This window comes from Cynocephalus volans, chromosome 7 (genome assembly GCF_027409185.1).
Source record: "Cynocephalus volans isolate mCynVol1 chromosome 7, mCynVol1.pri, whole genome shotgun sequence".
Classification (NCBI taxonomy): Eukaryota; Metazoa; Chordata; class Mammalia; order Dermoptera; family Cynocephalidae; genus Cynocephalus; species Cynocephalus volans.
The window spans coordinates 1,377,991-1,398,320 of record NC_084466.1 but is presented as its reverse complement, the minus strand read 5'-3'; the positions used below and the strand labels follow the sequence as shown (position 1 = coordinate 1,398,320).

The following is a 20,330-nucleotide window of genomic DNA, read 5'->3' as shown; positions in this document are numbered from 1 at the left end:
ACCACCCTCTCCCAGGCTGGCCCCGCTCTGCACCAGCGCTGCGGGGACCTCAGTCTTCCTGAACCCGGTTTTTTGTACAGAAGTCAAAGGCTGGCTCCACAGGCAGTTTCTGCAGCCTCATCCTGTGCCTTCCTAGGAAAGTGACTGAGGAAACTTCTCACTGGGCTCTGGGTCCCATCCTCGCCTTGTGTGGGACATTCGTTCTCATCTGTAGCCCCTTTGCTCCGTTCTTCAGGCGTCAGAGGTGTCGGGTCCAGTTAAGTGCCAGTGGCTTCCCTCGTCAAACTCGCACTTAGCAATGTTGTAATGAACTAGTAAGTGGTCTCCGTGGTTCCCATCAGAAGCTATTTATTTTCGAAATCTGACTTCCAGCCTATTTTTCTCTGGTCTCCCACCCTCTCCCCTCCTGTATCAAGGAACGCTGGAGGTGATGCTGGCTTACATACGTCAAGGGAAGCGCTGACACACACCGGGTCCCTCCCCAGAGGAGGGTGGCCCCAGCACCCCAGGGAGCGTGAGTCCGACGATGTCAGTCCGTGGCCAGGACAGGGAGCCCCGCACAGAGGGCCACCCAGCCTTCATTCCTGTAGCAACTGTCCAGCTGCCACTGTGTGCAGCGTGGGGCCACTGACCACATGCAGTTATTTGAAGTTAACTTAGTTAAAAATTAAATAAAACTAAAAATCCAGTTCCTCAGTTAGCCACATTTCAAGGGCTCAGTAACTCCTGCAGGGTGGAGGTATAGGGACAGGACGTGGCCACCAGCTCGGCGTTCTGCGGGACAATGACAGCAAAGGAGGCCAGTGCTCAGTGGGGGGCGCTCAGGGCTGGGGTTGCAGGAGACGGGGCGGTCGATCTACAGGGACAGGCAGGGGCATGCGCACAGGTCTGACGCAGGGGAGGCCGGAGACTCACGACTGTGTGAGTGTTGCTGAGGAAGGGACCCCCCCAGCCCAGGATCATGAGCACATCAACACTGAACATGGACCTTGTGTGCAAAGGACTCTCTGGGGCGGGGACCGGCTCAAGCCCAGGGAGGCTGGGGCTCTGGGTTATGTAGTGTGGAGGGACGCCGGGACCCCCCTGCTATCAGGGGAGGGGCACGGGGTCCTCACAGGGTGGACAGAAGTGATTCCAAGCTGTCAGGGGTCAGACGCCTGAAGTGCAGCCCCAGCCTTGATAACTTGAAAGAGCAGAGGTCAGTGGGTGTCTGGGGGTGCGGTGGGTGTCAGGACCAATTGTGCTGGTCCGGAGCCCCTCCTCTCCTTGACTGCAGTGTCAGACCCCGTCTGCTGATTGCTAGATGTTTTTTCTCTGACCACTGACACAAGGGTTAGGGACTCACAAAACCAGATGTCACAGTGAGGACCCCTGCAACGTGCTGTTGCCGTGACCCTCTGAGGAAGCTGTGAGGGAGGCACAGGAGCCCAGACCCTGCTTCTTAGTCACTTGAGCCCTTACACACGGCTCCTAGGCAAACTACCTCCGAGTTAGAAATGCCCTTTCCCTGGCATCTCTCCTTCCCCAGCCCCACCCGCCCACGAGTCACCTCCTGCGGGCCTTTGCAGACTGGCCAGTCCCCCGCCTGCCCTCGTGTGAGTGGCTGCACTTAGGATCGCCACAGCCACTGCTGTGTGGCCACAGGCAGGTCCCTTGAACTCTCTGTGCCTTAGTTGCTCACCCAGGAAGTGGGATCATAATGTTTCCATTACTGTTTGATGATTAAGTGCATTAATACAGAAAAAGCACACAGTGGCTGCTGTGCTGTGACTACTGTTCCTACCTTTAAAGATTTCAGCCGAACTTTAAGGAATTCCCACATTTCTCTTTAACTTTCCATTATGCCAACTGCTCACAGTGTGGAGGGTCAGCAGATGCTTATTTTCCTGACTGAGACCTTGGTGGGTTTCCTGTTTCTGTTTTTTGTTCCTTAAACTGGCCCTGGCTGTGGGCTCAGTGGGCGTCTGTATTTCGCTTTAGACTTTGTCTGAATTTTAGGAAGGACTGGCTGGAGTAGCATTTCCCAAGTGTGTTATTTTCAACATTCATTCTCAGGCTGTCAGGGGGTCTTATGTGCACCCTTCCTTTCCCACCACCCCCAAAATCCGTGGTCAGTGAGCTTGGGAGCGGGGAATTCACGGTGGCACTGAACAACTTCTCCGGCTTCTCCAGAACAGGTTTGGCCTGTGATCTCCCCGCGTCTGTCTGGCTGTGGAGCACTTCTTTCCTCTCTGTGGGACAGGAGCCCAGGGGCACCCACAGTGGGGGGCTGGGGCCCTGGGAAAACCATGGGGCATTGGGGGGCAGGCGGGCCTGTGAGCGGCTGTCATTCCCCGATGTCGTCAGCAGGACAGCGGCTCTGTCTGGCGTGTGTCTCTGTGTGCATGGTCCAGCTGCCTGGAGCCTGTGTGCAAGAGGGTTCCCAGGCTCACCGGGCTGGGTTGTCTGCCGTTGGCAAAGACAGGAGGGAAGTGGCCCTCGCACGAGCCAGGTGTCTGCCACAGCCCAGCGCGTAGGAGCCTGAGCAGAGACAGGCAGTGAACCTCCTGCGGGACAGTGTTCCAGACGTCATTTTTAAGAAGTTGGTTCTAGCTCAGAAACCATCGTGCGTGTGGTGTGTCTGTCCACAAGCCGGGGTATGAAGTGGGTGCGGAGGGTGGACCACGGCAGACACGTGGCTGAGCTGCTGGTGAAACTGATCCCGGGCGGGTTTTTTTTCATCAGAAACCTTCATAAAGTGGATGTTGATGAATGAGCTAGTGTCACCTGCAGGACAGGCCCTGCTATTGCCCAAGAGCCTCAGAAAGTACACCTTTGGGAGGGCCCTAGTTTAACTCCTGACCTCAATATCAACATCGCCTGGGCGCCCCTCGTCTTGAGACCCCTGCATGAGAGGGTCTGAGCTCACTTGCGTGGGTCGTGGCCAGTGTGGGGTGGATGGGATAGACACCCAAGTGTGTCTGGGAGAAGCTTCTGGTCAGTCTCACCAGGCCTCTAGGTGAAGACCACCTAACTGGAGACCAACCGCGCCGGTGGGCGGCACTCAGGAAGTGCAGGTCCAGAGACGCGCTGGGCGTCCTCATCACAGACAGTGGAGACGGACTGGTTCCAAAGGGCTTCCAGACAGTTCTGAGAGGTGGTTGTACTGACACCTGGGCCACATGTGAGGATACGATGGCCCCTAACCCTTGCCGGCTCGGTTTTGTCCAACTCCATAATTTCCACCAAATGGGTGGGTCCGCAACGAGGCGTCCCTGTGGCCGAAGTCACTGTTCCCTGATGACCGCTGCAGTCAGGCGTCTTTTTGCGGGGTGGGGCCTTTATTTTAAATTTGTAAGGATTAGCTTTCTGAGACCAGGGAAAAAGAGAGCATTTAGTGAACGGAGTAACTTTCTGTGTGTGACATGAAATATTCATGCTTAATTCGGTAACATGGCTCATAAAATATTCAGGATTTAACCTAGGCGAGAATTCTGCCAACCGAGTCAGTATAAATCCCAAACATCCTGACTGGCTGCATCAAATAGAGTCCTTAACCCGTATTACACATAGGAATGTGGACGTCCTCCTGTCCCCGCAGCGGTGGCTGGGGACGCTGGCTGCTGGCTTTGCCCGGGCTTTCTGCCCTGACCTGCGGAGTTAGGGAGCGAGGCTGGTCTGGAACCTGCAGCTTCCTCTTCACTGAATTTACACCGTTCCAGCCTTGCTGCCTGCCGTCCGTCCTGATGCTTCCCTTCCGTGGACTCTGTCCGTCTTGGGTTGGAGACGCCTGCGGATGGGCTCGCGTGTGGGCTCCCCCCGCACGGACTGTGCGATCGCACCTGACCCTCCACCTGGGCGGTGGAAGGTGCTGCCGTGGTGTCTGACGCAAAAGCCTTGGGTCTGGGCCGCTGCTGCATGCAAGTGAACGGGGGTGTCCTCTGCTCCCTGACGGGGCTGAGGGCTCCGTCCGAGGTCACCAGTGAACAGCAGGGGCCAGCCTTCCAGCCCAGACTGCACGTTCCTCCTCAGCACAGCAGCGGCCTTAACCTGGAACGACTTCCCTCCCCTCGTGCGGGTCTCAGGGTCCCTCCCAGCTCGAAATGCTGCTGCTCCTGTGCCTGTCTCGTTGGCAAAGCAAGGAGGGTCCCAACGCCCCTCCGGGGGACCGGAGCAGGAGGGGCCACCGCGCTGATGATGAAGTTGTTGTCTTAAAGTAAAGCAAGTCCTCGAGCTGATTTCAGGAGGAAGGACGTTTGCTTCAGTAGTTTAGTTGTGTTAGAACAAAAAACTAAAGATAAAAGAACAATCCCACCTCCCTGGACATTAAAGTGGCTACCCCAGCAAGCCAGGATTCGGGGTACTGTTTTGTGTGAGTAAAACCCAGTAGTTGGGGTTCCCCTTTACCCTCGGTTTAGAAGTGAGCTGTTCCAGGACAGCTGAGACGTCCATGTGCCTGTCCCACTTACAGGGTAGAGGTCATGCCATCCCCTGCGGCAGACAGACGGGCGGCCTTTCCGGTGGCATTTCTGCAGCTGGGGCAGGGAAGGCGGGAGGACCGGGCCTGGCCGCCCCTCGCTGGCCTCCCTGGTCCCCTACCCTAACTGGCAGGGGGCTCAGCTCGTGCCCTGCCACCCGGAACCCCCTCCGACTTGAGGCCTCTTCACGCTCCCCTGTCGACGCTGACTCTTTGTGTCTTGACGGGATAATTACTGGGAGTCTATGATGACGGGAATGTGGTCTGTACTGCGTTGTGCTCACACAGAGGACGTCTGTGAAGGAACCGGGCCTGGCCGGGTGGGGCGGGGTGACCCGCTTCCTGCCCAGGACGTCTGACATATGGAGATCCCATGGGTGACCTGTGACTCCCTGTGGACGTAGTCATAACAGTCAACCCTCTGATGCCTGCCTCAGCCTTGTATCTGCAAAACTGAAGAGACTGACTGCCTTCGCACACTGTTATCACAAAGAATCTTCTGTCATTCTTAAGTGGGTGCAAGAAATCAGAAAGCGTGAAAAATTATGAACGTGAGTGAAAGGAATGCCCAGTGCCCCTCAAATTCCAGAGCCTATTGTCCAGAGCAGTGAAAGCTAAATGATGTGACATCGCTGGAAAGTGTCCTCAGTAATCTTCAGGGTCTTGAAGAGAGGCCAGTGACCACTTAAGATGTAAACGATTCTTAGGTGGTTTAATTGTATGAACTTGGCTGTTTGCAGTTTCCAAACATGCTCTGTGGACAGAATAACCCTGTTTTTCAAACCTAAAATAGGGCGTTTGATGTAAGGTACAATATTTAGAGTTACTCCTGCCCCTGGAAGTTTGGAGGTGCTGGGTTCCAGGACAGGCTGCCCGCGGGTGAGCACTGTTGCAGTGTGGACAGTGGACAGCCTGGGCCCTGTGCCCCCCGCCTGCAATGACAGGAAGCCGGAGCCGCCTGTGAGCAAAGTGGAAGAGCTGAGACCCGGGCTCTGAGGAGGCTCTGAGCAGTCCTCCCTTCCTTCCACATGTGTGCTCTGGGCTCCTACCAGGGGAAGGACAGGGAACCCCAGGTACGGTCCCTGAGCCTCAAGTGGGGACATGCAGGTGCCGCGTGGGGGTGCGGGATGCCGAGAGGTCCCCGCCCAGGCTGGGAGGTGGAGGAAGGCCAGTGACAGGGCCCCAGCTGCTTCCCGCCAGTGCCGGGGCTGTCTTCAGAGTTGCAGGGAAGCTGGTGTCGGCATGGTCAAGTCCACGATGACACACACCTGGTGACTGTGGGGCTGTCCTGCGTGCCAACTCGTCACCGTGTTTGCATTCACATCTGTAGGACTGGAAGAGCAGGATTCGAGGCAGGCACCAGGCAGATCATGTCTGGCTGCCTGCACTGGAATTTTTCAGGTTGAAATGTCTCTAGGACCCGTAACTTCAGGTGTAGAGGAATTGACCTTTCAAGGTGTTTGCAAGCCACAAGCTTGCATCCAGTCTCTCACGTGGAATCGCGCTGAGGTTCAGGACCGTAGTTGCTGCTGTGCATCTGGGCACTGGCCGGGAATCATGTGCTAGCTAGTCTGGAATCGACGCAGAAAGGAGAAAGTCCCCAAGATGCAAGAGTGCGGCAAGCTCCCGAGTGCCCGGCCAGGCACCCTCACTGCTGCAGGGGACCTGGGTCTGAGCCGAGTCTGGGGGTTTCCCCAGGGGTCTTGCCAACCTTCCTGCTTCTGGAGGTGCTGCCAGCTTGTCCCCAGACCCTGATCCAGAGCTTGTGGGGACAGGTTACTAGAGCCACCTCCCGTCACCGCTGAGCCTGGGGACTGGGCTCTGTGGTTGCCCAGTCAGTGTCAGGCACGTGGCGAGGCCAGTGCCTGGTGGGACCTCCGAGCATAACTGGAGGGTTGGAGGCTGTAGGCTGTCACGGTAGCTGGGTTTTCCTCACAGGCCAGCAAGTTGTTGCACAAGCAGTGGGTGAGAGCCCTGAGAGCCGGCTGGCCATGCCCAAAGCGCAGCAGCTGGGACCAGGCGTGCTCGTGCATCTCATGAGCCATGTCTAGCCCTGTGCCACCGCTTGCCCTCGGTCTCTCTGTGTCTCTCCGTCTCTGCATGTGTGCGCATGTGGGTGGGTGTCTCTCTCTGTCCCCTCACTCCCCCTCTTACAGACATCACCTTTTAAAAATCAATGGTGAGTCACTCAGCACGCGTGCTCTGCACCGTGAGAAACAAAGGCTTTCATGCGGTGGATACTAAAACGCCTTTATCCACCACGTGATGCTCACTCCTCAGGCTACTCCGGGCTGGGTGCTTGCGGGAGGACGTGAGGCAGGTTCCCCAAGTGACAGGTGCCGTCTGCTCTCTCCCCTCAGATGAAATCATGCACCAGGACATCGTGCCGATCTGCGCTGCCGACATCCAGGACCAGCTGAAGAAGCGCTTCGCTTACCTGTCGGGTGAGTCCAAGGCCAGTGGGGGCTGGGCGGGGAGGGGCATGCACTGGGGCCGGCGTCTGCGTGTGAGACGAGGTGGCCCTGGACCTGGGCCTCGCTCATGCGGTCGGACCCGGAACAGCCGTCGAGGGCCGGCCCCTGCTGCGGGCTGAGCTGCAGCGACGCCTCCCTGACCTGTGCAGCGGCGGCCCCGCTCTGGTGGCCGCAGGGAGAGGTGGGCGGACGTGGGACAGGTAAGAGCAGGTGGGACAGGACGGCCTCAGGTCTGGGGCATCCCCAGGGAGTGCGGTCTGGCGCTGGGGCTCCACCGTCAGCCTGGCACCCCCTCCTCTTGGGGCTCTGCCCTCAGCCCAGCCAATCTTTTATGTGGGCAAACCTACCTGCTGAGAATAATTCAGGAAAGAAATGCACGCCACGCCTGCCCTGCACTGCCAGTTAGGGAGGCGCGGGCATCACGAAGGCAGGTGTGCCTAGGAGCTCAGCCCCTGCCCTGCCTTCGAGCAGGCTGGATGCGTTCTCCCTGACCAGCACGACGGTGCCTCCATCCTGCGCCTGTGACCCTGACCAGCCCCAGGGTCACCAGCCAGGCCTTCCCTGCTCGCCTGTCCCTGCAATCTGTGGGAGCATTGTCCCAGAGGGCACGGTGCGTCCCTGCGGTGGGAGGTTGAGAGCGGGCCCTGAGGAGGTTGTGGGCTCAAACCTCAGTTCACTCATCTCAGAGAAGATGCTGAACCTCGCCCACCTTCAGTCTCCTCTTCTATGAAGAGGGGGCACCCGGGCTCCTGTGAAGCTTGCGTGAGATCCACGCATGCGGAGAACTCGTCATGGGGCCTGGATACACACGAGTCCCCCAGGTGCCAGCTGTTTTACTGTGACTGAGAGTCAGGCACCAGGACTGGAACCTCAGCTCTGCCCCCACCAGCTGCGTGACCTTGGGAGCTCCGTGACCTCTAGCTGCCTCGGTCCCCTCTTCTGTGCAGTGGGATTGATGACAGAAGCCGCGGCCACATGGGGAGGAAGGCTGCTGTGTCTTCACACCTGTCCCTCGGGGGAGTGGTTCTGGCCCCCTCCACCCCACCATCGTCTTCAGTCTTGGGAAGTGAGGACCACAGAGTTTCTTTGCATCTCCCTTACGGTGGTGGCTTTCTCCTGGCTGTCTTGCGGCTGCTTCAGGTTTCCTGGGTGGGCACGTCAAGGGTGCAAGGACGCATGGATCACAGCACCCAGGTGGGCCCATTCTGCATGGCGAGAGACCAGGGTCACAGCCCTCAGAGGGTGAGGGGACACCGTGCCTTGAGCCACTCATCACAGACTCTGCGGAGGCTCGGGACAGGGCTCGCCGGTTGCTGGGGACATCATCGCTGGGGTTCAGCCTGGGCATGAGTACAGGGAGGGGCAGGAAAGGCGTGGCCCTTGGTGTCGGCTCATGCTTGAGTTGACATGGTTTGATCACTTGAAGCCAACGCCAGCTTTGATCTTCCCTGGCTCATGTGGTCAGGGGTCTTTAAACCCTATTCTTAGCAGCAGATTTGGTTCCGCAGATGCGCACTGTGGGTGCGTTGAGTGAGACGTGGGGTTAGGCGCAGCGGGCCTGGGAATGGAGACGGAGCTTGTCCCTGCCCCCCAGGAACTGATGCCAGGCTGGGTGGGGTACAGGGAAGACAGAACTGTGAGGATCCCAGCTTGAGACTTGATAGGAGTCAGGCAGACGCAGGAGACTGCCAGGTGCATGCTGTGGACAGGGTGGCTGGTCCCCTTCCCCCCCCGACCCCTGTCCCCACATTGTCTCCTGTCCTGGAGGCCCCACATCTGAAACTGTCCCACAATTGGCCTGGCCTCAATTGTCTCAAACTGTCTGACCTAAGAAGTGTTCATTTTCACTGATTCCTCTTTATGTTTGTACTGACTGACCTGTGCCACTGTCTGCCTGGTAAAGGACAGCTCATCTCGTCACCCCAAATTCACCCACTGTGGTCCTGCCAGCCCTGTCAACACGGCGTTGTCTGAACAGTGGGGTTCAGGTCCACTCCTTGGTGACCTTGGCCGGGCCCCCAGCCTGTCTCAGCCACATATATTCATTTATCTAGAAATGAGGACTTCTGTCCTGCCACTCACATCCCTGGGCCACGTGACCATCAAGTGAGAGAATGCAGTGTGTGGGGAGTTGTTTTGTGCCCTGAGAAAGTCCGGTGCAGGTTTCTCCACCTCAGCACAGTGGGGGCTGTCCCCACACTGCAGGACATTAGCAGCACCCCTCCCCCAAAGCTGCGACAACCTGAAATGGGTCCAGCTGTCCCTGTGTCCCCTGGGGGGCAGAGTGGTCCCTGCTGAGCACCGCTGGTTAAGGCAGCAGTGAGGAGGCCTCTCGTGGACGGCGAGGTCTTCGGCCCCCACTCCGGGGAGCACTTGCTGTCCAGGCTGCCTCACTTCAGCAGCTGGCCGGGAAATTCCACCCACAGCCGATTTTCTTACCTAGCAGGAGTTTGTTTTCCTGCCTGTGCTGACCATGACCGCTGCCCCTCGTCCCTCGTGCCGCAGCCACCGCCTCCCACTGCCGGCCACGTGCAGCAGCTCCTGAGCGGGGCTTCTTCATTTGCCGTCCGCCTCGGTCCTGGTCATTACTCCCATGACTGACGCTGGCTCAGTTCTCCTGGGCTGTTCCACCAAACTTCTAATCTATTAATCTCTGGGCTTTTTTAAAGTAGAAAATCAGTTTTAACAGATGAGGATTTGCTATTGCCAAGCGTTTTAAGGGAAGCATCTTAAAGTAAATCCCAAAGAGGGGCTCCAGAAAGTTCTCGAGCCGTGGCATTGTGGAGCAAGTTCGTAGCTCCCGAGAGATCTCCTTTCTAACCCGTCAACACTTGGCAGAACGAAATCCCCAGACTCACTGAAGTTCTGAAATCACCCTTCAGCCCACTGACTATGTCTACGATTTTTAGACAGAAAAAAAATTGACCTTAAGTATTATAGAAAAACACATATCGCAACTTGGGAATTTGTGGTGAATCTTATGGAACTTTGGTCCAGACTGTGTGGCCCTCAGCAGTTATGGGGGGACGTAGAGCAAAATCCCTTTGTGTTAAAAACAGGGCTGCATGGAGGAGCTCGAATTCCAGCAGAGAGTAGTAAAACCAAAATGGCAAGATCCTCTTACACACGAAGCGTCCCGCATGCTCCGGATGGACGAGCCCCTCTCGGTGTGCACCGCTGCCCCCAGGTCTGCCCACGTTCTTAGAATGTGGCGCTGGCCCACGGAGCCGATGCTGGACGTGGCTCCCCAGGCATTGCCTTGCTTTCGGTTCTGGCTGGTTCCCTGCCTTCTGGTGCCTGCCCCGCCCACCTGCCCTCCCAGCCACCTCCAGAGGGAGGCTCCCTGGAGGGTCTCGCTGGTCAGGCTGGGTGAGCCGGCAGGACAAGTCCTGTACCTGGGGAAGCGTGCCTGCTAACCCCCCTCACCGTCACTCATCCCCGCCCCCCACTCCCGGCTCTATTTGCTCTGGTCTAGAGGTCAGCCCTGAACCCTATTTCCAGGCCCCCTGCAGTTCGCCAACAGTCCTGCTCTCTGGTTGGACCTGACTTCCATCAAGAACAGTGTCCCTGTCTGGCTCTTACAGATCCACGAGACTTGCAGGGCCACGTTTTGTGGCATAATTCCGTGAACTTCCGTGTACACTCGTCGCTTTCGGGCTTCGCCACGATTAGGTGGAGCAGGGCACAGAGCAGTGCTGTGAGCTGGTCACTGCTTCATCTGCTGGCGTCACTTGTGTCTTCGCGAGGCAGCCACGTGTTGGGTGATATAAGAACAAGTTGAGATACGGGACCTCTTTTCTCATACGATTATAACCCAAGCAGCAGACTCAGCGAAGTAGCGATTACTCCTTTCCAATTACGAAAGCTGAAAATGGGCAGGAGAATTTATGATTGAGACACTCACGCCCTAAAGTGGAAATCGCTGCAATCAGAACCGCCGCCGGCAAAAGCCCCTAACCGAGATAAAGCCAGAGCCCTGAGCACAGAGGCTGCCTGGTGTCCCGTGTCTCAGTGACAGCAGCTGCCCTGTGCTGGGCCCAGGCTCACACTGTGCCTGTGGACGGTGCAGCCTGTCCCGCTGTGCCGGGGGGGATGTTGGATTCTGTTCAGCTTTCACTGATGGTGGCGTTGTCGGGCATCCATCACACGTGCGGGGACGCTCTGATTTGGGGACGGAACCATTGCATCCCGTGCCCTGGGCTTTCTGTGGCTCCAGCATGTCTGGGATGTGTGGGTTGGGACTTCACTGCGCCTCAGACCCGTCTCATGGAGCAGGGCCACACGGTGTTCTGCAGACCATCACGCTCAGCAGCCGGGTCCCCAGGCCCAGCCCCACAGGCCCCAAAGTTCTTTCCCCCAAAACACGCTGCTGGTGGCTTCTCCTCTGGCCTCCTCGGCGCCCCCAGGCTCCCTGACACACCTGCCGCTTCGCCTCTGCCTGCTCCATTCCTGTTTCATCCTGGCTCAGCTCTCACCTCATGAGTGTAAGATGTTGTGTAGCTGAATTGAAATTCTCAGATTTGCTCCAAAATGTGAGGCCTGGCCCAGAAGCCTTGTGACAGCTCAGCGTGGGGAAAGTCGCCCACCCTGCCGCGGCAGCGTCTGAAGGTCCCCCTGCCCGAGTCCTGCCCAGGACGCCCTGCTGGGAGCCGGCCACAGAGGCAGCCCTGCTGCTGGGGGTCACCCATGAATGGAGAGGAACAGAGCCGTGAGCGCTGCTCTGCAGACACCTGCACGGGCGACAGAGACGTAAACACTCTGTTAGATTAAGGAGCGGAGCCCACATTCGCCATCCTGCTCTCCGGAGCTTGCTGCCAGGTCCAGTGGCCAGATTGGCTCTGAGCCCGTTGCTATGGTCTGAAAGTTTGTGGCCCCACAAAATTCCTGTGTTGAAACCTAATCCCCAACGGGACGGTGTTGGGAGGTGGTTGGGTCTTGAGGGTGGAGCCCGGCAATGGGATGAGTGCCCTTGCGAGGGGCTGCAGAGACCAGAATTCTTTTGCCCGTCGAGGAGACGCCCACTACGACCGGCACACGGAACCGCACCAGACACCCTCTGTGGCGCCCTGACCTTGGACTTGCCGCCTCCAGAACTGTGAGAAACGAATACCTGTTGTTTGCGAGCCACCAGTGCATGGTATTTTGTTATAGTAGCTTGAATAGACTAAGACGCCAACGCGTGTGAAAACATAAGTCACTGTGAAAACCCATTGTATTTCCAAAGGCGGCCATAAATGAACGCGCTCCTGATTTGTCCTTGACACACAACTTCGGAGCGTGTGCCTTCTTGATTGTCATCTTTGTCCTAATATGAGGTTTTTATTTTTTTCTTATCTAAGACTTTTCTTCCCAGGAATTAACAGCTCAGGACATAGATGTCACAGTAAATTAGTCATGTGGACACTTTCATTCCTAAGCAACCGGTGTGGTTGAGTTTTTAAAATTCAGTGCTGGAGTTTCAGATGTAGAGAAAACCGCGTTCGGGCTGCTGTGTTCCAAGAGAGAGGGTCCTTAGGTCTAGCCGCCTCTGTGGCGAGAGCACAGCAGGCAGCTCGTGTGCGTGATCACACGTCCACACACTCCGGGGTCCTCAGGGGTGCAGCTCGGCCGACTCCCACGGCTTGTGTAAGTTCAAGGTTATGGAGCATTTACTCTGCGTTGGTCATGGTGCTGAACTCTCCACGTGGCTTATCTCATTGCAGCCTCTTGACCACCCCAGAATGTGTGTATATGCACACGTGCGTGCATGAACACGCGTGTGTGTGCGAGGGAACGCCAACGGGTTCGTGGAGAATAGAACTGGAGGATAACACGAGTCTTTCCACGAGCCTGTTGAAGGACCTGGTGCGTGCGCGTGTGCCAGTCTGCTACGGCGGCTCTGACAAAGTTCCACGGACCGGGAGGCTAAAACAAACATTTACTTCTCACAGTTCTGGAGCTGACGTTTCAGATCAAGGTGGCAGCAGATGTGTTGTCTGCTGAGGGCTTCTTCCTGTTTACAGACGGCCACCTTCTTACCGCGCCCTCACATGGCCAAGAGGAAGGGGCAGAGAACTCTCGAGTCTCTTTCAAAGAGCACTAATCCCGTCACAGGGCTCCACCCTCATGACCTCGTCACCTCCCAAAGACCCCACCTCCAGCACCTTCACACTGGGGATCAGGATTTCTTTTGTTTGTTTTTGTTTTTTGTTTTGGTGGCTGGCCTGTACGGGGATCTGAACCAATGACCTTGGTGTTATAAGACTGTGCTCTAACCAACTGGGCTAACCCGCCAGGCCAAAAACATTCTTTTTTTCTTTTTTTGCAGCTGGCTGGTACAGGGATCCGAACTCTTGACCTCTGTGTCATAATACCCTGCTCTAACCAACTGGGATTAAGATTTCAACGTAAATCTGGAGAGACACCATGTTCAGTTCATGTGTGTATGTGTAGGCGTGTTGTGTGAATGAGAGATTTAGTCACTTAACTGGAAGCCACCTTCCACAGGTGGCAGAGCTCATGGGAACCCAGGCAGCCCAACCCCAGAGCGTCTGTCTGACCACTACTGACGTCCAAGCCGCAGACGTGGGCCTTGTGTCAGAACAGACTTTCTTCCCAAGACAGTATCGATAGGACTCTATTTCTCATGTGGTGTTTGATCCAGCGGAGTTGTAGTATTCTTTTTAACACATGGTTGGGATATAATTGCCAGGAGACTTCTAGAAACTCAAAAGCTGTTCCTAATTAGAAAAGATGACTCCAAATGAAAACAAAAATCATCCCAGGTTTGGATGATGTTAAATAGAAAAAGTCCTAGCTCATCCCCACTGAGGGTTTGGATTCACAGGGACAGCTCGGACTCAGGGCCCAGCCAGCGAGAGCTCTGGTCCTCCCTTGACCGGGGTGTGACGAAGCCTCCCTGCCCCCTCTCTCCCCTACCCACCCCTGGGCCAGACTTTGCTCTGCCCACCTGGGCCTGAGGGGCTCTGGGTGGGTATCATTCTGGCTGTGGGACCTTGGGGACTTTCTGGACCTGCAGACAGTCGATGTTGATGGTTCTCAGAGCCTCTGCTGCCCCCCACTGTCCTGCAGGCCCCTCCCAGGGTGGCACATCTCTGTCCCAGGTCATGTGGCTTCCACCGTCCACCCTCTCCCCTGGGCACCTGGTGACTCCCCCAGACCTTCTTGTAGAAGGCTTCTGAACCCCCAGGCTGCCCTGTTGACCAGGACCCACGACCCTAAGGCTCACTGCTGGCCTCTGGGGGACCCCAGCGTCCAGCCACCTCCAAGCTGGGGCTTTAGGGGGATCAGCTCTTCCTTCGAGATGCCGAGAGAGCAGGTGCCGGCCACTGTCTGCTTGAGCCCTTGGCTGCCATCCACATCAGGACATCTGCCGGGGCCTCTCCTTGCATGGGCTGGGGTGTACAGGTAGTGCCCAGCCCTTCTGTTGGGGGGGTCCTGCACAGCCGGTGATCCCCCCGAGGAGTAGCTGCTCCTGTCTTTCCTCCCATACCTGCCGGCTGGGCCTGGGCAGATGTCCTCCTGTCCAGGTGTGTGTGTGGCAGGTGGGGGGTCTAGCACACAGTTTGAAATTCCCAAAGGAAACTGAGCCTGGAGCACTGGCCCTTCAGCTTGTCGTTGGCCGTACTGCATGCGTAGAAGCTGTGGTTGGTGCTGGAACCTTCTGTTCCTGAACATTCCCACCGAGACCCATTTTCAGGCCACGACTCTTTGCATTTTACCTCCTTGTACCTGATGCCAGTCTCAGCTTTTCTCCTGTCCTTGATTACACACGTGATCTGCTGTGATGGCTACAGGTGCCACATGAAGCTGAGACGTGAGTGATCGGATCCCAAAAGGCCTTGGAGGCCCCATCTCAGTGACTCCTGGGGGTTGTTGTCGCTCGGGCAGGACGCAAGACGAGGGCTGTGGTATTCACCGAGCGGCCTCTTGCGGTTTGGGGTTTGAGGAATGTCCCAAGAGGAAGCAGGAATTGAAAATGACGAAGGGATGCTGCGTAAGCAAGGGTGGCGTCTGTCCAGCCTGAGGGCACCAACTGCAGCCCAGGAGAGGGAGCAGGAGGTTCAGAGGTCAGGAAGCCGAGACGCAGCGGGGACAGCGCACGACGAGGACGCACCTGGGCGCGAGGGCGGGAGGGTGTTCCCCGGCTGTGCCTCGTCCCGGTGCGTGGGAGCCGGGGCTTGCGGACGTGGCTCTGGAGTCAGCCACCGTGGGCTTGGTGCCCAGGACTGGATGGTGGCCTGAGCCTGCCCCACAGGGGTCTGTGATCCAGTCCAGGAGCAGCGATAGTCTCACATGAAGTGGTGCCTGCAGATGACGAGTAATGTCCCGCTGAGGAAAACAAGGCCAGCGTGGCCAGGGCTGGCTCCCAGGGGAGCTCTCGGGGGGAGCCGTGGGGAGCCCCCGGCCCGGCAGGGCTGAAACACCCGTTACTTGTCGCTGCCCAACCAGCTGCCCTGAAACTTAGTGAGCTTGAAACATCCCCCGTTTACTGGTTTTTTCTACACCTGTGGGTCAGGAATTCAGAAAGGGCTCTGCTGAGTGGTCCTTCCGTCCACGGGCCAGCGGCTGGGGTCGTTGGCTCCAGCAGGGCCACTGTGTTCTCAGGGGGCCCTTTAGATCACATTGTTGAAAGGGGCGCGTTGGAGGAGCTACAGAACAGCCACAGACAGAAGGGTCGGGCAAGTCCTCGGCGCACGCCTCGGGGAGGGTCGTGCGGTGTTTAAAACCGCCGTCACGCCGTCCACACCGCGTGCAGAACTGTCCGGTTCACAGTTCGGGGAGGAGGCTGTGCGAGGTGTGTTCCCCGTCATCTCAGTGGGGTGAAACAGTGCGGAGAAAAGGTCGGAAGGAAATTGCCAGAATGCTACGGTGGCTCCCGCATGCTGGCAAAATAATGGTGTTTTAATTCATCTTGCTTTTCATACATTTCAAGTGTTTTCTTCAATAAGCATGCCTCTCTCTCATAATAAAAAGTGTGTAACAACGAAGAGCATGCCTCAGTTTACCTGAAGTGTTCTCGGTGCTTATGAAAAACGTCCGCCGCCGTCGAAGACCAGTCGGAGGCCCCACGCTAAGCCCCTGCCTCGTTCTCTCTCCAGGTGGGCGAGGACAGGACGGGAGCCCGGTCATCACTTTCCCCGACTACCCGGCCTTCAGCGAGATCCCGGACAAGGAGTTCCAGGATGTCATGACCTATCTCACCAGCATCCCCAGGTGCGTGGCGCGCAGGAGCCCAGCGGCTCGAGCAAACGCTGTTTTCGTTAGAGAGGGTTCCACCTTCACTGAGCGCCCTTTGGAAGGGGTTAGAGTCTTTGAAAGGTTGACTCCAGCGCTGAGATCCCCCAGCAGGTTGAGGAAAGGAGCCTGTTGAGCTGGGGGAGCCTCCCGATGGACGTCGGAGGAAGGTGGGCGTTTTGGCAGAGAGAAGGTGGTTTGTGCCTGGCGGTGTTCAAGGGCTGGGAGGTCGGCGTTCCGGGGGCCGCAACTCACCCTGTGCTGGGGTTTGGGGTTTTGACCTCACTCTCTCTTCTTTTGAGAGAATCTCGTACCCACCATGTGCTGGGTGCTGGGCTCTCTGCCAGCCAAGGAGAGCTCACCAAGGGAGGGGCCACCCCTGGAGGGGGTGATGTGACCAGCGTCACCGGCAGTGGCTGCAATACTGCAGAGCGTTTCCGTGTATTTTCTCCTTTGGTCCTCAGAATGACACTGTGGCCAGAAGGCAGTTACGGGGCCCCTTTTATAGATGAGGCCACCAAGTCCTTGGGATGACCTTGTGGGTCTAGAAATCAGCCACCTAGGGCATGGGAGCAACTGAAGGCCCAGACCGCACGGCCATGCCGAGGACACAGGTTCCACGTGTGCAGTGGCAGGAGGGGTGTCCCGGGGAGGCTGCAATGGCCGCCAGCTCCAGGCCTTTATCTGCCGCCTGACCAGGAGGACAGGCAGCCGCACTCCAGCCATGCATGTGCCTGCACGCCCAGGACTTCATCCATCCAGCCCATGATCACTTACTATCTGGAAATGAGATTCTTAAATAATAAAACCCAACACACCTTTCAGTTCAGAAGACATCGGTAGCACCCTGATAGGAAGGGCCAACAGAAGAAAAGGACTTATTTTGGTATTTTAGTGTTTAACTGTCCGACGTGGCTGCGTGGGGGTCACAGGAAGCTACGTGGTGGTTGTGTTGGTGGGAAATTTGGTGTACATTAAAAATGTGGGGGAGAAAGCTGTAGTGCAGGTAAACCTGTAGGGTCTGTAGGTAAAGCAAGCATCCCCAAAGGCTTGTAGGTGCAGCTCAGAGGGGGAGCTGTCCCATCCCACATCTGACATTCCTGGCCTATGCAGATCACCAGGAGGGTGACGACGGAGACACGTCCCCCAGCGTCTGCAGTGCTCTGGGGTACTGCTCCAGCGCCACCCCCATGGGGAAGCACCCTTTGTAGGGTCGGCCTGACCATCCTCGCCCAGTGGGGGACATCCTGCATTGATCAGGCTAGAGGGCACGGTGCCCTCTGCGGTCGGGAGGCCGCTGGGCTGAGGATTTATTCCAGATAGCTGCGGAGCCAGCACATTGTCTAAGTAGAAAGAGTGAAATTCAGACAGGTATGTTATTATAAGTGTCAATGCGTGTTAGATAGACAAGTCTCTCATGGAGATTGCTTTTAGGAGATACTGTTACTTTTTAACCAAACATTAATTTTATCATTTTAAAAAGGACATTTTGTGCTGATTTTTAACTCTACTGTTACAATATGCAAATGCCACGTGCCTCACGTTAAGCCGCTGATTCATACCGATTGTTTTGAAATATTGGACTGAAATAGACAGGTTTCGTCCGAATGTGCTGGGCCATACATTAATATACTGCAAACTGTTGGACTTTGGAAAACAACTAACCTTGCTAAACTGTGGAAGGACTTTTTGATGTGTTGAGAACGTGTAAGCTGGTGTCCACTCACATGGGGACCTTGGGCTTTGAGCTCTTGTCTGCCGAGAAACTGACTTTCATCTCCCAGGTTCCTACAGCTCTTTCAATTCCGACTAGAGCTCAGCTTAACCATCTTCTGCCGGGACTTGCTAGTAGCCAGGCCCTCAAAGTGCCCTAGACAAGTGCCCCTCCCAGCCACCGGGGCCGTGAGCAGAGGACGGCGCCCTCCACCGTGTTACACTCGTGCACAAGCCTCTGTGTGCTGGGCACACTTGGGACCCAGCAGCAAACAGATAGGTAAAATGGCAGAGCTTCCACTCTAGGTAAGTGACGTAGGATGGAGGCAGCAGTACAGATGGCAGAAGAGAAAGCTACCAGAGAGAAAGGACCGTGAGGGACCCCAGGAACAGCGGCAGACGCCAGCAGCCTCCTTGAGAAGCAGAGGCAAAGGGAGCTGCTGGAGACTTGGGGAGACAGTTGTCACAGAGACCCCTAGGAGGAGCCAGCCTGGGTTCTGAAGGGACAGTCATCACAGAGACCACTAGGAGGAGCCGGCCTGGGGTCCTGAGGGGACAGTCGTCACAGAGACCCCTAGGAGGAGCCGGCCTGGGGTCCTGAGGGGACAGTCGTCACAGAGACCCCTAGGAGGAGCCGGCCTGGGGTCGTGAGGGGACAGTCACAGAGACCCCTAGGAGGAGCCGGCCTGGGGTCGTGAGGGGACAGTCGTCACAGAGACCCCTAGGAGGAGCCGGCCTGGGGTCGTGAGGGGACAGTCGTCACAGAGACCCCTAGGAGGAGCCGGCCTGGGGTCCTGAGGGGACAGTCGTCACAGAGACCCCTAGGAGGAGCCGGCCTGGGGTCCTGAGGGGACAGTCGTCACAGAGACCCCTAGGAGGAGCCGGCCTGGGGTCCTGAGGGGACAGTCGTCACAGAGACCCCTAGGAGGAGCCGGCCTGGGGTCCTGAGGGGACAGTCGTCACAGAGACCCCTAGGAGGAGCCAGCCTGAGGTCCTGAGGGGACAGTCATCACAGAGACCACTAGGAGGAGCCCGTGAGCTTGTTCAGGGAGCAGGACAGAGTGAGTGGTGGAGGCTCAGGGTACAGAGTCTGGGAGGTCAGGAGGGGCTGAGGAGCCTCTTTAAGGAGGGGCTTTGACCCGGTGGGAGCCGACAAGTGCCGTGGTCAAGGTCGATGCAGGCTGAGGGGAGCGGGAGGTGGTGCTCATGGGCGCCCACGTGGCTGGGACGGGGATGCGATGGAGCCCTGAGCATGATTTAAAGGGAATGTGCACATATCCTGTGGTTAGGATGCTGGGGCCCGGGCCTGAGCAGTGCAGGGCTGTGGCCACAGGAGGCAGGGAGAGGTTGGGGGCGGCGTGTTTGGGTTTGGACCCTCTTGGAGGTCCAGGGCACTGATACCCGAGTCTGGACCCCAGGAGGGAGGCCCCGGCTGGGGTGTGGGTTTGGGATCGTGGACACATGGATGGTGAGGTCGGGGGAGACCCCGGGTGAGTGTGGGCTGAGGTGGGGGGAGAAGTAGGGCAGAGCCCCCAGGGGTCCCAGCATGAGCAGGGCCGGGAGAGGCGGGCGACGGGCTGCTGGAAGGGGGCGTGGGGCCGCGCAGGGAGCAGGCGGCAGTCAGCCCCAACGGGGTTGAGGAGCGAGCATGGGCCGCAGCCTGAAGGTCTGTGGGGGCCATCGACAGGCCCATAGGTCGGTGGCCGCGCTGTGCCTGCAGTCACTGATCACGTCTCCTCCATCCTGAAATGTCCTAGCAGCGAAAATGGTCATTTTACTGACAAGAGGAGGACGTCAACGGGACCTTCACGACACACGGGCCACTCAGAACCGCAACAAGGACAGTCGCTGTGGGGGGTCGGGGCAGGAGTGTTGATTAGAGTGAGTTTAACAGGAAGGGGAGGGGCAGGATCTGGGCGAGTGTAGACAGCTCCCTTCAGGACTGTGCCCCAGGGGAGCAAAGAAGCGGGTCGGTGAGCCTGGGAGTGGGACGCAGACGAGGCTCTCTGTGCGGTGGGAGAGGTAACAGCATGCTGTGTGCTGCCAGAGAAGACCCGAGAGAGAAAGGAAAATGACAAGCATTTGATTTACTTTACATGCAAAATATCGTCTTCATGCAAGGACTGAGCCAGCACTAAGCAAATGTGACGGGACTGTGCAGCCTGAATGCCTGCGGTTCTAGAACCCGAGTCTGTCTGTGGGACTCTGCTCCTGCAGTTCTAGAACCCGAGTCTCCCTGTGGGACTCTGCTCCTGCAGTTCTAGAACCCGAGTCTGTCTGTGGGACTCTGCTCCTGCAGTTCTAGAACCCGAGTCTCTCTGTGGACTCCGCTCCTGAGGTTCTAGAACTCACGTCTCTCTCCTCCTGTCCACCTCCACCTCTAACCTCCTCCCGCAGATCACCTCCTTGCCTTCTCTTGTGTGATTATGGAGCTGGCCTTGCCCCACCCC

General features: G+C 57.3%; 1 protein-coding gene across 2 annotated transcripts in view; it reads left to right on the top strand.

Moving 5' to 3' along the window:
- The window catches only part of MCF2L (MCF.2 cell line derived transforming sequence like), a 111,750-nt gene that overhangs the window by 30,142 nt on the left and 61,278 nt on the right, over positions 1 to 20,330 (top strand). For both annotated transcript variants that reach the window (XM_063101488.1, XM_063101487.1), the window contains exons 2-3: positions 6,817 to 6,900; positions 16,032 to 16,146. In XM_063101488.1, the coding sequence (XP_062957558.1) occupies positions 6,825 to 6,900; positions 16,032 to 16,146 (191 nt within the window). In that variant the 5' untranslated portion in view covers positions 6,817 to 6,824. The remainder of the gene's footprint in view (positions 1 to 6,816; positions 6,901 to 16,031; positions 16,147 to 20,330) is intronic.